General features: G+C 36.7%; 1 protein-coding gene across 2 annotated transcripts in view; it reads right to left on the minus strand.

Annotated features, from left to right (window-relative positions):
• The window catches only part of CSMD2 (CUB and Sushi multiple domains 2), a 576,326-nt gene that overhangs the window by 60,167 nt on the left and 498,771 nt on the right, over positions 1-17,388 (minus strand). For both annotated transcript variants that reach the window (XM_072418831.1, XM_072418823.1), the window contains 7 exons: positions 16,207-16,394; positions 10,542-10,736; positions 7,530-7,646; positions 4,679-4,792; positions 2,519-2,614; positions 805-1,008; positions 33-157 (listed from right to left, as the gene is read on the minus strand). In XM_072418831.1, the coding sequence (XP_072274932.1) occupies positions 33-157; positions 805-1,008; positions 2,519-2,614; positions 4,679-4,792; positions 7,530-7,646; positions 10,542-10,736; positions 16,207-16,394 (1,039 nt within the window). The remainder of the gene's footprint in view (positions 1-32; positions 158-804; positions 1,009-2,518; positions 2,615-4,678; positions 4,793-7,529; positions 7,647-10,541; positions 10,737-16,206; positions 16,395-17,388) is intronic.

Here is a 17,388-nt window from a genome sequence, read left to right on the forward strand (position 1 = left end):
CCGGGGTATGTCCAAGTCTATTGCACATTTACCTGGATTCCTGCTCCCTCCGGTACTGTGATCTTCCACACACAATTCAAGCTGTTCAGGTATGGCTCTGGGAATCCTGGAGACAGGATTGTTCCTTTACGCTCAGTCAGATTCCCTCCACATGGAACTAATAAAGAAAAAATTTTACCAAAATAAAGTCAATGATAACAACTTGTAATACTCAGAATTATTGTATGGTTATGTGCTTGCTCCTTTATATGTGAATAGGTAAAGTGATTTATGGAATATTGTAAAATGTGACATTTTGCATTTTACAAAAATAAAGGAAAACTGGCATATAATGAGCTATTGCATGGCCCACTTTATACTTTGATTTTCCTTGAATGGCATGGCCCAGTAGTAATTATTGGAGATAAAAAGAGCATTCTTAGACTATCACAGCATGTTTACTCCATTCTGAAAGCAAAAGTTCAAATCAAAGCTGTAACTGAAAAACAGAGCTTTTAACAATGTCCCCCCTACAACATTTGAAGATTCTGCTCAGACATTAAATAAAATGAGGCATAGTTTGTTCTTTTCAATAAGCCTACAATAGACTCAAATGGTAGATAACAAACTAGAATCAGTATAGAATGTGAAAGGAAAAGAAAGGTGATGCAATTATCAACATTAGACTGACTAAAAGCATGGGTAATTTTTAACAGTTTTGAAAGAGCATTCAGAAAATCGAATACAAGTATGATAACTTAATCAATTATTCATTAATTGTACAAATCATAAACACACAAAAGAAATTGGATCTTGAGTACCCACCAATGCAAGAAGGTACTGAGGTGTTCCATTGTGCCAGAGCTCCTATCACAGCCTGACATTCAATGTTCTTGGAGCCCTGCAATGCATAGCCGGGAATGCACTCAAATCTCACAACAGCTCCAACTGAGAAATCATTTCCAATACGCCGTCCATACTTGGGCTCTGGTACTGAACTGCACTGAGTAGCACTGGTACGAGGGACAGCTTGGGGGCAGAGCAATTCGAACAAATAGAATAGAAGAAGGAACCATTATTTGGAGGAATACCATGTATTAGTGAACAGAAAAAGGGCCACATTGCTCTATTATTACTAGTATATTGATGAACAGTATATATCTTTCATGAAAATTCAAAAGCAATATTTACAAATACCCATTTTTATTACTGATTTTATTTGTCTATCATTGTTTGATATATAGCAGTGGCTCACATTATAATGAAGATCCAACAAACAGATATAAATGAGTATCCGAGATTGTAAGTACAGATCATTCTTTTCTCATGGCAGTAATACACAAGTACATTGGGCAACTTTTATTGAGGCCATCTTGCCTTTACTCCAAATCAACCATTAAGAATTACCAGTACCAACCAGTCACCAACTTTATGGCATTACCAAAACAACATAAATTATTTTTTGTGACACACTTAGGTCCAAGAGGCAATATACTATTTCTCTGGAATAGGATCCTGATTCATTGCAGTATACGGACTAATGCTTACTTTCTAAGGTTGTTTACTCTGCCATGTCCATGTTTACAAAGCGTAGTAAATAAGATGAAGTAGTGCATATTTAAATTATAAAATCATGTGCAAGCAAATCCCCTGTGTTTTTAATTTCCATTGTGCATGACTAGGTATTTTAAGTGTACCTGATCCTTTGAAACAGTGATACATATATTAAATCTTAGTCTACTCCCAGTTTTATCCAGAAAGTCCTACGTTAACAGCAAGATATGTAGTTTCCATGGGGTTGATTGGAACAATGCTGTTCATACTTCCATTTAGACAAGCTACTCTACTTCCTAGTTAAAGCAGTGGTTAGAAGACTTTCAGGGGGGTATAAGAAGCGGGAGCATGTTACAATACTAAAGAAAAACAGATTAATCTTATACAAGTAAATAGTCATTTACTTTGCAATATGAACATTCTCTGCTACTTTAGTAAATCAACTCACGGTGTTTCCCTGTAGAGCAGCCTGCTAAATTACACTACCCCCACCCCCACGTTTTTAAATTTTATGATAAAGGCTTCTACTGCACCCCTTTATTGGCTCTTCAGCTCAAGACAAAAAAAAAAAAATACCAGCATACTAACAATTCTTGCAAAATAATGATAAATTAGGATGTGACTGCCTGAAAAATCATAATTTATGGCTACAAAATAAATTTCAAGTCTAATTCTTTGTAAGATACTTGAAAACTATAGACATGTTTATATAAAAAAAAGACTATGCATCTTATAAAGCTTTGGTATAGAGCCCAAACCTTAATCACAGAGACAAATATGACATATATTGCTGCAAGGTATATTTGAAGAGTTGCAGCTGCCTAATCTTTTTAGCTTTGCACTTGCCAAATCCCTCTCTCGCTGGATTCCATTCCATCACCCAATCTAGCCATGTGACAGTTTTTAATATCTGCATGAAAGTCCCTGTTGGTTTCATGCACTGCTTGGATGGCCACAGGACATGACACACTATTTAGCCACCTACCTTGGTACACAAAATGAAATCCTTTGGCTGTCGCCTGTCCCTTGGCGCTGAACTTAATTAAAATCTGATTGGAAGTTGCAAGAGGTAGAGATTCACCTGTAACGGCAGAGCGCACGTGTTACAGAGCGGGGAGACCTGCCTCCTGTAGATAAACCTGCTGCTGGCATTTGTTAAGTGAGGATGCTGATCTGATCACAGTGCGTGTGATAGACTGCAGGCAGCATACAACACTTGACACTCTGGCCATGGGAAGGCAATATTCTGGCTGGAAAAGGAGATGTGATTTGAACACTGAACAGATTTATGTCTGTAAAGCTGCTGATGTGAAATATAATGATAATACAGATGAATTTGAGATACTGAAATGGAGAATACCATAAAAAAAATAAATGTGTGTATTTAGCTCAGTTGAGCGTTATATGGCCTAGTATCATATAAAGATATTCTAATATAGCAGAATGATATACCAATTACTGCTTTTTGAAATATTTATCCAGGTCTGAAACAATTACCCCTCATATGGCTTTGATTACTTTGTACTTTATATACAATATTCAAAAAAGTCATAATAAAAACTTCTGTCTTCTGCATCTGTCACGTCTTCAGAAAGCCGTATATATTTTGCATTTTTTGATTTATTATACTTTTTTTTACTAATACTTTTGTATTTTTAGATTTCCCTAATTTTTAGACTTACGTTTTCTGGTTGTTTGGTTAGGAAAATATCTAAAACAAAAAGCAAGCCACTTTGACGTCAGCATAGTGGGCCAATAAGTGATATATTATGTGTCAGTGATCAACTGAGCATAAAAAAAGAGAATGAGATGAATTATCCATATATTTGGTCCATAGGTGAAAGCTGCATTAGAAAAACAGATATGATCAGCACCACATTGTAAGCTTACACATAAGCAATGTTAGGAAACATCTTTATAATTCATTATTAACCAACAGTGACCTTTTGTTACTCCTGTATGAAAAAGGAGTATTTGGAACATGTGACTAAAACAATGTGTATGTGGGATAAATAAAAGTTTCCGCCTAAGGCAGGCTGTGTTGGTTTTAATAAAGATACATTATGATAAGCTATAGTGAATACTGTGGCAGATGTAAATCGAATCTTATATGAAATAGATAGGACAGAATGTTGATTTAAATGATTGCTTCATATATGAGAGACTGTGGAGATTGAAAATCCATTGGAGGGTTGGTTGAAGATTGGGCCACACATACATGTAACAAAAGTTGGTCATAGCTCAAGAGTCATCAGTTTGGTTCTGCTGAATCACCAAATTCTTGCTTTAAAAAGGGGGGGAGGGGAATGGACTATCTATGGGAATTTATCATTTTAATTCATGTTTAAAAACTAAAGTATACAATTATAAGGAATACAAATATTATTCAAAAATTTTATAAATAATCTACAAGGGGGCAATGGCCCTCACAAAGTCCAATTATTGTTTCAAGATAAAGAGGGCTTCCAGCGGAAAGTGACATGGCAGACATGGCCATACAGTACATCTGTCAATTATTGGGGGTCATACAAAGACCCTTTGCTTTGCACCCTATTCTTCTAATAATTCCAGAATTATTCTTTTAATCTAAGTTGAGAAACTACAGCAAACCTAAATATAAAAACACTATTGATCTTGGCTTTTACCTTACCTATTCATGAGCTAAAAGAATAGTTCTTAAACCAGTGGCATACCTGAAATGGGTTTCGTGGATGCTTTGTAAGTATGGGTGAAGAAAGCAAAATTGATAATTTGGAAAACACCTAATCACAATTAGGGAGTGCTGATAAAGTAACCACATCAATGGATACTACCGAGGCCATTTTTCTCATTGAACTCACCGGAATGGAGTTCCGGCACCTTTTTTTGACAGATTTTCCAAAGGAGAATTACAATGCTAAAGCCCTCATAAAAGCTTTCCTTACTCTCTTTTCCTCACATACCCATGTATAGGAGGAAGGGGGGAAACGGACTCTGGAGGATTAACAAAATGTGAGTTCCGCAACCTTTTTTCTTACAAAAAAAATCACTGGGTACTACTAATGGGAATAGATGGTCTACACCGGGGTATTTCAAGTGGATGTTCAGTATGGAAAAACACTGCATTTTGTAATTAGCACAGAACACATTCTTTTGCGCCACAAACCTGTATGAGATCCAGACAGGGAGCTGAGAAGACGGGACTGTTCATTAGGTCCATCGTGGACTTCAACTACATCATTGAGTGCTGTTTGAAAGAAAGTGAATTGCCCAAACACAACTAGAGGAAAGGAAAAAACACAGTCATATTGACAAATTGAAAAATTCATTTTAAAAACTGATAAAAACAGAAAAACAAAAAAACACCACAATCTCTCACTCTACTGTTTTTCTCAATTTTTTAGGTAAACAATATTTAATTGAAACATAGGTGCAGAATACCTTAAATGTACACTATACGTGATAATCTGGAAATGAAGGAAAGCTTGTCATGCAAGAAATATGTAGGCTAGCAATTCTAATCTCTCCTGGAAAATGTGAGTTGTGCTCATGTCCTCAGCTTTAATGTATTTTCAGTGCCTGCTTTAATTACAGGGTTTAAAAGATAATTTTAAAATTCAATGCTTTTTTAATGTACTTTGTAAAAGCCTGTTGTCTGCACAAGAAATTTAAATTCTCCAGTCATTGAATGGAGATGTTTTAATTGTTTTTAAGCCTTTGTGAAACTGCCAATAAAGAAAAGATGTATGCTGTGAGAGCCCTGGATTCTATCTTCACTTCTGTTACCAGTGTGTTACCAGTGAGCATAGACAAATAGAACTGAGCTGTTAATGAATGATCCCTTGTGGTAGCCCTTAATTGTGCAGCCACATTCCTGTCTACAGCTCCCTTGGAGCTGTACATTTTTTCTCATGTTTGCCTAAAATTATGTTGTGCAGTAATGTTTGTACAATATTTTTATTATTCTGTTCAATAAATATATGTAGATTAAACACTAGAGGGAACCCTCAGCTGCTTAGTGTGAGATGAATAGGTCACCCTTTGAATGCAGCATTTTCGACTGACTGAATTATAGAGCTCTATTTATAAAACAGGGAATCTGACATTCCCTGGCTGGAATCAATTACTACTTACATTGAAACACATGGATCTGGAGGATTCCCACAAGGGAATGTTTGAGGAAACATTCAGATTCCCTGTTTTATAATTAGAGCCTATAGACTTATATTGTAAAAAGCAGCCTTAATAACATTGACACAGAACTTTTAGGTCATGTTTATACACATTTTTCATTCAGATAGAAGAATTTATGAAACCATCTTCATATATTGAGATTAATTACACCAAGCAGATCTACGTTAGAATTTTTTAAATTTAGGTACATGGTAAGTGAAGTCTGAATTCCTACTGCTTCTTTGTTCCAGGTCAGTGACCTGGGAAACAAGGTATTATTCATCCAGGGTTAGTAGGGGTATAACATTTGAAATGCCCCTGGGCCCCTTTGCTTTGGTGAGCACAATCACTAAGGCAAAAAAGGTCTTCTTAAAGTATGGCACATAATCAATGCATCAGAGAGCACTTCTATAGCACCCATATAGCTATGTGATGGATGTTTAAAATCCATATAAATAATCATTTCTTAGATTTCACACTAGTTTACAAGGAAATGAAAGAGTCAGGGTCTGGGAAAGCCGGCAGGAGGATAAAGTTCCTGAATCAAGTTAATGTAAACATGGAGATGATGCTGTGCTCCCCTGGGCCACCGATTGCTTTGCTAGCTTATATCCACATCATACATATTATGCAATACTGATGTGCCTATTTTACACGGCATAAGGCTAGAAGAGAAAAATAGCTATATGCTGCACAGTTCTCCTTGCTTTCAAATATTCACAGTATGTCAAAATGATCACTCAGTTGCTCGAACACTGGGAAAAATCATATACTACTTATGATTATAAAGACATGCTTTCTGATGGAAATACCAAGAAATAGAAACCAATGTACGGTCAAAAAAATCATCAAGGTGTGACACAGCGATTTGCCTTATAATGTTAGCCAGAGAGAATTGTATTCCAGTTCAAAATGATGAGAGCCATTCTCTGAAAACTATTTGCCTTTCCTTTAACTTGTAATGAATGTGTTAGCAAGCGGTTAAAGCAGGGAGGGACTACAGTACATGGTGTGTATTGAACCAGCCCAGGGAGATGCGTCTATTGATCAATAGTGACTTTGAAGATTTTTTTATTTTTGTATTTTTCTCACCACTTCAGAAATCAAACAGAGAACAGTTACATAACCTGAACATAGAGGAAGAAACAGTTTTGGAGAAAAAAAGAAAACTCCTGCTCAAAAAGTAATGTAGTATCACAAACAGGGCCAGGCTCAAGGCATTTAAACAGGCTATTTTTGGGAGGATGAAAATGGAGCACCAGGATCAAGTCAGCAGGGTCATCTTATGCGCCGGTGATGTCCTGCTATGAAACCATGTACTAACATGTGTAGGCGATTTCAAAATCTAGAACAGCATCAAGCTGATCTCCAAGCAACTTTTAATAGCAGCAATTAATCAAGTGTGTTTTTTTGTATTTATAAACACATTTTTAATTTGACTTAAGCCTCATGCATATGTCTGCTACAGAAGCAATTAGACTAGAAGAAAGAAACCAACACTGGGGGCCATTCAGATGTGCTACATGTACATTGCTAAAAAACAAAAGGAGGAAAAGAGAGTATAAGACCTAAACTTGTTACTGCTTCTTCACTCTCCAAACACAGGCTAGGAGCCTGGAAGTGAACCAATTGTATTGCATAACTACAGTAATGAAAAGTCAAGCCACCATGCTGACAAGGATGTAAAAATCTCAACACTGGATGGACAGGAATACAAATTCTTTTGCAAGGTAAAGCAGCTCCTAAAAACGTATTTTTATGGTTTGTTTAAATGTTTTTCCAGAGTTCAGCTTTGCTAAACAGTATCAAACATTGAAAATATTTTCCCTGTTTTCATTTCTTACCATAATCCTTTGGAACAACAATGAAGTAGGAACAACTCTGCCCAGATGTGTAGTTGCTGGGGTAATTGGGGGAAAGAATTACTCCTTCTTGACTGACGTACTGTCCACCACAGGGAGCTAGTGAATAGGAACATAATGTAAAGTCACTTACTAAAAAGAAATTCTTCTAGACATAACAGGTGTTTGAGATTATCTTCTGACACCAGCAGAGTTGGGTTCATACTTTTTTCTCCCTATGCCAAGAGCTTGTGTCCACCCCACCATAAAATATGCACAAATAAAGCAGAGAAGGTCTGTAAATACTACTACCTGCTCACGATTTCCAAAAAGCAGAAATTACAGGTACCAAACAATGCATACAGTCAGTTATAGGCAGATCCTAACCTTTGAACCCTACTAACTCTGCAATGTATACTTCCAGAGAAAAGCTGCCCATTGTTTTCATGGTATCCTAGGCCTTATGAGAAATCTGGCCCTGGGCACTAACAGTCATGCCTGAATTTTATATTCCCACCATAGGGCTGACCTCAGTAAACAATAACATTCTGTGGACTAGTTAGGTGAATTAGTAATACTGCAATAATAATATATTATGTTTACCATATTTTGACTAATTTTCAAATATTCCTGCCATTCTAGTAAAACCATTAATAGACACAGCAAAAATAATGTGGAAAAACCCTCTCTACTGAGCATTACATATTGTATATAAAAGGAAAATGTTCAGACCTGCACCCAACAGAGATGTGTAATTGTATTTCATTTTAGAGTTAAGTACTACATTTATTGAGCTGCTTCTGCCCAATGCTCACAAGTACCATTACACTTTGTAAATGTCTGATATGAAAAACCGCAGGGACTGTTAACAGGTAGCAGTAAATATCAAAAGAGTTGCAAAAAGTCTGTTAAAAGATTGGTCATTTCAATTCTTCAGAAGAAGAACATCCACTCATGTCCTAAATGCAACATACATTCTTATATGTTTGTTTGAAGTATTGGCTTCCCAATTACAAATAACCCTTATAATACAATTGCAGGCAATTGTTATGTTGTAAAGAGAACAAACTGGGAGAAAATGGTGCATTCCACTTTACAAAGACAGATGCTGAAAAAGTAAATTTAAATGAAATATGGCATCGATGTTCACATACTCTGGCACTGACAACTTTCATTGCCTAAATGAATAAAAGTAAATAGCACGTCTATAAGAATATTTATTCCTATATATTTATAAAACATTCATTGATATGACATATACAACTGCTACAAAAGCTATTATTCTTAAGGAATGACACAAAATTCACATCTTGCAACCATGGCAACAATACTCTAATGCCCCATAAATCTCATTCTGTGCTCATGTGACCGACTCATTGTTTCTCCCATAACTCTTCACACAGTTCAAGCAGTGACATAATTATAGTTGTAGTAGTCCATGCAGCTGCTATGAGAACCGGGGAGGGAGGAGGAATTAGAGGCTGTTGGTGCAATTTAAACGTAGAAACTCTCAGTGCATATGAACATAACATAGATTTAGTACTGTAACATTAGGGGTAATCAGTCTACTTCATGGCAAACCATTTATCCAGCCCCTCCTCTCCAGTGATCACTTGCAGAGACTGTACGCTGTAACTCTGTCACAATGAGCCTAATATAGTAATGCTCTCCAAGACTGGAGAAGATAGAATATCCTAAGAGAGCCTAGGCGATCCAGCAAACCTGGAATAGATCTGGTCCAGGACTGAAAACATTTACCCAACTTTAGTGACCAACATTTAGCCAACTAATAGTAAATGATTTTTATGAAATTAAGATCCAGGTTTGCTGGATTACCCAGGTTCCCCTATTCCATTGTGAGAGGCAACAACATGAGTATGATCTGTGTAACACAACATACAATAATACAGAGGCATCGGTATATACATTGACGTTTCACCTCAGAATCAGCATCTTACATAATAAAGTACATAGTGAATCTGGACGGTGTGCAAACAAAAATAGGAAGATTAAGGAATGGCCAGGGGATGTGTTGTGATCTCTAGTATAGATACACTTACATATTATTTAAAGCTATGTACACACATCAAATATTATGCTTTCAAGATGAACATTTGTGCTTATCTTGAGTGAAAATCTGACGTGTATAACAGTCCCCCTAAGTCCATCATAGTAACCATTGTGCATTTTAATGGGAAGAGCACAGTGGGGTACTTGCTCACAGCACAGAATGGTGTTGTCTGTACAGCGCTCGTTTGCTCATCTGTCACTGAAGATGATCACAAAAGATCATTTTCTGTAACAATCCTCTGACATCCATCAGACGTCTGCACAGGGCTTAACATGCATGCTTTTAACATAAATATGTATAGAAACAAATAAATATATATAACAGCAGATCTGCTTTAATGCAGCAGCCTGCCATCGTTTCTGCACAATAGAAGCGGGGAACAATCTGCAATTAAGTCAGCCTCATTTACAGAAGAACTCCACTAACAAATGTTTGCTTGCAAACTGCATGCACAATAACATAGCACAAAATCAATCTCAGTAACAACAACTATAATAAGTCTTTTTATAGAATTGTATTATTCTTAAATGTGTGAAGAACATGATTTTGTGAACGGGACTTTGCTGTGGTACGTATCAAGTATGCAATGTAGGAGTATACATAGACGTAGCGTTGTACTCAATGACATCTAATAATTATAAAACATGAATGGCACAAACAAGAAAATTATTTTGGGTGTCTGCTTTAGAAGCTGAGCTAATTTGCATATCAGCTGTCTGCCAGCTTCAGAAAAAACTGTTAATATTTTTAAAATTACATATCCAAACAGCTCTGACTTTGGTTGATACAGAAACATTTTTGTTTGGACAAGTATTCTTTAGTAAGTATAAAGCATGATTCTGATGACAAAAAATCATGTTTATTATGAAACATAATATTTTGGCATGTTTCCAGTGGTTAATGCTAATTTACCTATAGCTGCTATGAGTAAAAATATGCATTACCTATACATGAAGGGCGAGGGTAGTTCCAGGCTGGCTTTCCATCTCCTCCCATTACACAGGTTAGTGTGGATGCTCCATCAACCTCATAGCCGCTGTCACAGTAGTATGTTACAGTGGAGCCTAGCTTTAGGTCACTCCCAACACGGGTCCCATTTTTTATTGCTCCTGGGTCAAAGCAGGATTCCCTCGGATTTTCTAGGAGGAAAAAGAAGGAAAATTTTTTTTTATGGAACAAAAGAAGGCCAGCTCTGTAAAACGCAATAAAAAAAAATTTTTGTTGTAATACTCAACCTCTACTGGTAATGTCCACCAAAGACTCACCTAAGTCTGGTAAAATTTTAGCAGGGGTGCCCACACTTTTTTGGCTTGTGAGCTACTTTTAAAAAAACAAAGTCAAAATGATCTACCAACAATAAAAACTTGGACTTAATAACTCTTGTGCGCAGTATCTACTAACGTTGCCTTTGCGATCTACCTGTAGATCGCAATCCACCTGTTGGGCACCCCTGATTAATAGCATAATCTAACCTACATTCTGCAGTGCCAGACTGTTATGGAAACCTTCCCTGAGACATGTGGACCTGAGTTCACAATACAATGGGGTATAGTAGAGTACAACAGTGCAGAAAACAGCATGACATGAAGTAAAAGCTGACCTGGGCTCAAATTACAAAGCTGCATTGATGCATTAAATATACTATCTTCAGTATTGAAAATTGCCAACTGCAGCAAAAAGGAAAATAGGCCTTATGGGATAGGAGAAAATTCTAGGTATGAGGTTACGGTATGAGATGAGGGCAAGGTGGGGTCATGAATATTTTCTGTCATTCTTTTTTTATTTAAGGGTTGCCAAGTAAGTACCAAGGCACAAATATTGTGCATATTTGCCTATTCTCTGGACATTAAAATATTTACATATTCTTAACAATCAGGATATCACATTATCTTTCTGGGTGCTTTAAAGGTGAAGTTACTCATTCTCAAAGATCATAGGAAAAAAAACCTTACACCCCATGGGGTAGCCATTTCTGCATAAAAGCAGAAGTTTGCACGTTGCCCTTGAATTTGTGGTAGCCAGAAGTGACCACCACAACACAGCTATGTGCAAATATGTGCACAGAGTGGTTCCCAACCACTCCCTGTAGTTTGAATAGAGCACTTGGGAGCATAGCTCTAATTTAGGGGTAAAAAAAAAAGTAGAAGAGACTTTGAATGTTATGTACGTAGTTGATCTGTGGTAAGGAATATATAACAGTTGATGGTGTTTTGGTACTTTTAGAGATATAAAGGAATAAGTGTAAGGTTAGTACAAAAGTATTTAGGGGCCAGGCTTCGTGGAAGTAATGTACTAAGGTACAGAGTTTAGGACCAACATACAGTAAGTATTCAATGACAAAATGTATTTTTAGCTCCCACTGGTAAACTCAAAAACAGTAGTCCCTTGATCACATTTTTAAATGATCACCTAAGTATGCTTTTGTAATCATAAATAAGATCACATAGGGTACCCTAGTATAGTTTTTCATTTATACTTAGAGAGTGAAGGACGGAGGTAAAAGAGCACAGTTATTTTGAAGACAGTTCACAATATCAGGTAAATGTAGAATTCTCATGCTGTACAAAAAGGTTGCAGGAACTAAAGCATGAGAAATGCAGTTAATATTCTGGTATTAAACTGGAAAATGTTTGAGTATGTCCAATGAATATAATAGAATACAATTATCTTCCTCCCTGCCACCTCGCCTGATAATCTGCTCAATATTTAAACATTCAACACGTCTCCAGGAGTTATCATTTGGGATTTTGTAATGGCATGCATTTTAAACTGACAGAAGTCACCGATTTGACCCCAGCATGTGACTTCTTGGTCACATTAGAAAAACGATAAGAGACTGCAATGCAGAGAGATTCAAAATTCATGGTTCCTCATTCTCTGTAGATTGTTATCACTAAACTGCTGAAATCATTAAGCACCATTAGCATCTTCTAATAACAATTGTATACCAAGAAAAAAACCTTACTTCTCTGGAGCTCTGTACTTACAAAGCAGTTCATGTGCAGCTCATGTGGAGACAGCCATAAAGCATGGAATCCGCTCAGACATAAAAGTGTTTCACTGAAGTGTGACAGCTTTCAACAGCGCACACACAATCGAATACCCCCTACAGAGCAAAATCCTAACCCTCTACTTACATCAGGGCCATTTTTTTCTATTACTAGCTTTGAAAATGGATTTTTATTTTAATATTTGAAAATGAATCCTTAATATGACATAATACATCTCTTGAAGGAGTTTTCACCGAGAACTCACTATTGTGTGAATGAAAAGTATGTCCTCTCAGCTTGTATCAGGGTTAAAAATGACATCCTTTAGAGGTAGAATCATACATTTCTGTAACAAGATGATTTCTAAATTGGTAACATTCAGTATCGCTTTGAACAACATTAGCCTTTAGTTCTTCCTGTACATTACTGCATTATGATATTACATTACAATGACATATGAAACTCAACACAGAATATGAAAAAAAATTGTCCATTTCTAGTTAAATGACCTTTATTGCAACGTAAGACCAGGTAAAGACTAAGTTGAATGCTTTCCCAAAAAGGATGAGTGTGAACAAATCTGTACCATCTCAGCTTGAACCACCTGCTTTGTTCTCACTTTATTGTTGTATTACACATGGACATTTTTATATAGAAGTGGACAAAGGCAAACATCTAATAATTGGATAATCATCCAGTTTTTCCCACAACACAAAAAGAGATTTAAAATAGGGTAAAAATGTATTACCAAATATAAAAGACAGTTTCCAGTATACTAGGACTAAAAAAATGAATCTCTCTCTCTACCATTTTGTTAGCTGGGTTATGGGGTAAGTCGTCAGACCTCCTGGACCTAATGCTCTACTGCCAGTGTTTCTCAACTTTTTTTTTTACATAGGGGAACCCATAAAATAACTTTCAGGTTTTAGGGAACCCCTGCTATAATTACTATATCCACAGCTCACAGTATATAAGTGTGGTGGTCAGTGGGAAGAATTTCACCCTTACAGATAGCCAAAAGGATCATTGGCATCAATTAAAGTGATCCAAAAAGCACAAACTGCTCATTGCTCAAAGAACCCCTAACAACCTCTGGAGTTTGGCAACACCTTGATTGGGAAACACTGCACTAGGTTATAAGCAATTTGTATATTGTTATTATGGTCCTATATTTAGTGGGGCAGCTAGATTCAGAACAGATATCCCATTTGGCTGTATGGTTAGAGTGACCCTTTAAACAGATGTGTCTAAAATTAATTAGGTGAAAAAAAAACATTTTGTGGAGGTTGCTATTGTTACCCTCCTTCTAACAGTGCATGTGAGACTAGTGCTCCCACACAGAGAACAAGGGTCCCACTCTACAGCATGCCTGTTTTTCTACTCAGGCTAGATAATATTGTAGTATTACAACTGGCAAGTTACCAAAAGAAACTGAATCAGGATTGGTCATTTTAATAGTCAAGACAAATCGAGATTCTGCAAAAGATAATTACTGACAAAAAACCCAAGCAGGGCTTACTGGTTATCTCTATCAGAACTAGGTATTGCCAAGATTTATTTACTTTAAAATAATATGCCAACTGTTTTACAGTTACTGACTGATATCTTCCAACCCCCTGATCCTCCCGGTCATACAGGGCATGATTTATTAAAGCTCTCCAATATTGCAGACAATAGACTACTACATGAGAATCTGGTTCATGATTGACAATATTTGCCAAATAAAAGCAAATACTTTTAAAGAAATCCAATGCTCTCCCATGTTAGTTTACCTTCTCCAGTCTTGGAGAGGGCCTAATCAGCTGTCATAACTCACCCTATATTTAAGTACCTGTGCAATTCCTCTTGATTTAAAAACATATTAAGGTTTTAAAGGCAAACTTTCTGCTATGTGGACTTTGGATTATTTAGCCATTAAGGTGTGTTCTTTTCTGAGTAGAATCTCTACTTTCAGTTAAACTAATATCTGGAGCTGGAGAATCAAAGTCACATTTTATAACCAAAAATGAAACATTCATCATACCTATTTAAAGATGATAAAAGCTATTAGGTGAAATATTGAAGATACCATTAACCTTTCTGTTCTGTGCTCCACAAATGAAGTTATAACTTCACTAATGTTATGAAACAATAAACTAACCTAATCTCGAGAGTAATTAATGAAATTCCTGTGTGGATGAGAGCTGTTCTGTCTGTACATTTATTCAAATCACAAATTAACCTATTACAACCCTTAATATGCTCCTGGGTATCTTTTACTGTAATATTTATCTGTCCTTATAGCAGTCACCTAACTTTTTATTACCGCTGTAAATTTTGTGCAATATGCCACCCATCCCTTTCAAAGGGAACGTCACTGGAAAAACTGCCGGCTGCATGTGTCATAAATGCCATCAATATTTTGTAAATTAGATACTGCTGTGAAGGAAGGACCCATGGCATTGTGATACTTCAGAAACAGATGTTAAAATCAGAAAGTCTGAGATGCATGATGAGCATGTAAAACAATAGTAAATGAACATTTCACACTTATGTATATGTGCCCAGAATATAAATAACTACTGACGTATAAAAAATAAACAAAGGATAAATGAATGCTGCCACAGCTTCACTAGATGAGCAAACAGTAATTATTTATAATGTTATGAGCTAGAGGCTAGCTGCTGAGGGGGATATTCATATGGTTTGAGGCTTTGTTTCTATTTACAGGGGTAGACTATAATGCAGTCCCAGGTGTATGCAGGGCTCAGCAGTGAAGGATCTCAGAATAATGAGGACAGGTAAGCCAAATAGTAGAAGACTTGGGGGAAACTTGCTTGGGTGAGTATGTGGAGGTGATAACTATACTAAAAACTACTACTATTTTTTTTACATAACCACATTTTAAACCATGCTCATAGATTGCTACGACAAGCCGCGCGTTTGGCTTGTGACTCACACTGCTCCAATTTTGTACACTTCTTGCAACGTCCCTCAAGTATATCAACGTGTAACATCAACATGCCATTAACAGCTTTAAAATGAACATTTCTTATTTCATGACATGCCATTATCACTGTGCCTCTTTGTAGTGCAGGTAGAATATAGATGGTGGAAAAGTCTGTCAAGGTGCTGTATATAGCTTTCTGAAAACATCATAGCTCCTTGGTTTAGTACTCATTTCAAGAACCCCTAGCCCTAAACCAAGCAGTAGGATTGCTCATGGAAGGAGTTATGTGAAAATTAACCATAGGTGAATAGAGTGATAATTAATAGGTGAATATAGGTACATTTTTATCCAGAGAAATGAGTGTTTCTTCCGGTAATTTGTATGCAGACTGCTTTAGGTAAGCCTAGAGTAAGGCTGAGCCTCCATGATTGATTGAAAGAACTGCAATCCCAATAAAGGTGGGCTGGGGACAGTCAGGCTAGGGAAGAAAAGACTAGATGATGCTGGATGCCTTCTAGCCAGGAAATAAGGCAGGCTTTATCTGATGATGCCTATGGGAAGCTCCCAGTGTACAATTTTGCTACAAGAGAGGAGTCTGTACAACTGTGCACAATCGATGGTAACGCTCAAGTTTTATTCCAATGAAAATAAGATGGCATACCAAATTTGCATCAAATTGAAGGATATTACCTGTGTAGTCAATGACAAAGCCTCCGCTGCTAACAGAAGCATCACTTCGAAAAGCAATGAACAGGCTGTGGCTGCTGCTTTCTATCCGGTCAGGAAGCTGGGAGCCAAAGAAACTTCCTATCAGTGGACTCAGTGAGTCTGGTCCATCATAGATATGCAGAAAATCATATCCAGGCTCCAGATTAAACCTGTAATAAAAGGCAAGAAGAAATGCTGTAAAATTGTGTCACCTACATTTCCCTTAATATTTTTCATAAACCTACACCATTTCTGTGTCTGTCAATCAAACAGTGTTTTAAATGCATTATTTTTCCTTTACACAAATTATTGTTATTTACTTTCAAAGTGTCTCTGAGCTTGCTAGCAAATTTGACTATTTCAGGTGAGTCACTTCCCTGACACATCCCACACCCTCTTGCAATAGCATAGATCTCTCCTCTTCTGGAGGTGCCTAATTACTCTTTGCGCTGGCCTAGTTTTTGGTCTGGAGACAAGGTCCCTTAAAAGTGTAAAATCATGTAACAATTGCCATGCTTAGAAAATCAAACTCTGGAGTTCATTCAGGACATAGCTTATTTATATAATATATAAAAAATAAAAATATTAGTGTCACACAGTGTCCCACAGGAAATAAAGTGGTAATAATCTTGTGTTACGTCTAGCTCCATGTTTCTCAACTGGGGTTCTGTTGTCCAGAGGTAGCTAGAGGTTCCTTAAGCAATGAGAAATTTGTGCCTTTCAGTTTAGGTGACACCAGTTTACTTTTTGGCTATCTGTAAGGGTGAAATCCTTCCAAGTAGCCAGCAATGTAAGAAGCATTCATCCTACTGACCACCACACTAATGTACTATGAGCTGTGGATTTAGTAATTTATAGCAGGGCTTCCCTGAGGACCTGAAAGTTATATCAAGGGTTCCTCCATGTTACAAATGTCAAGAAAGGTTGCTCTAGCTGAATCATCACCAACATGTGCATTACTGTGTACAGGTACACCAAAGGGAAATCGCAGTTTATGAAATTATGAAACATGCTGAAAGTTTAAAATTATAGTGTACACTAAGTGACTTTGAAATGAAGTGGATTGTTTTTTTTAACTTTTACGACAGATGAAGTCAGATTGGTTACTATGGCATGTTTTTATATACTAGCCAAAATAGCCTATTGTTTCCACAACAATTTCTT

Source organism: Pyxicephalus adspersus, chromosome 1 (genome assembly GCF_032062135.1).
Source record: "Pyxicephalus adspersus chromosome 1, UCB_Pads_2.0, whole genome shotgun sequence".
In the NCBI taxonomy this organism is placed as follows: Eukaryota; Metazoa; Chordata; class Amphibia; order Anura; family Pyxicephalidae; genus Pyxicephalus; species Pyxicephalus adspersus.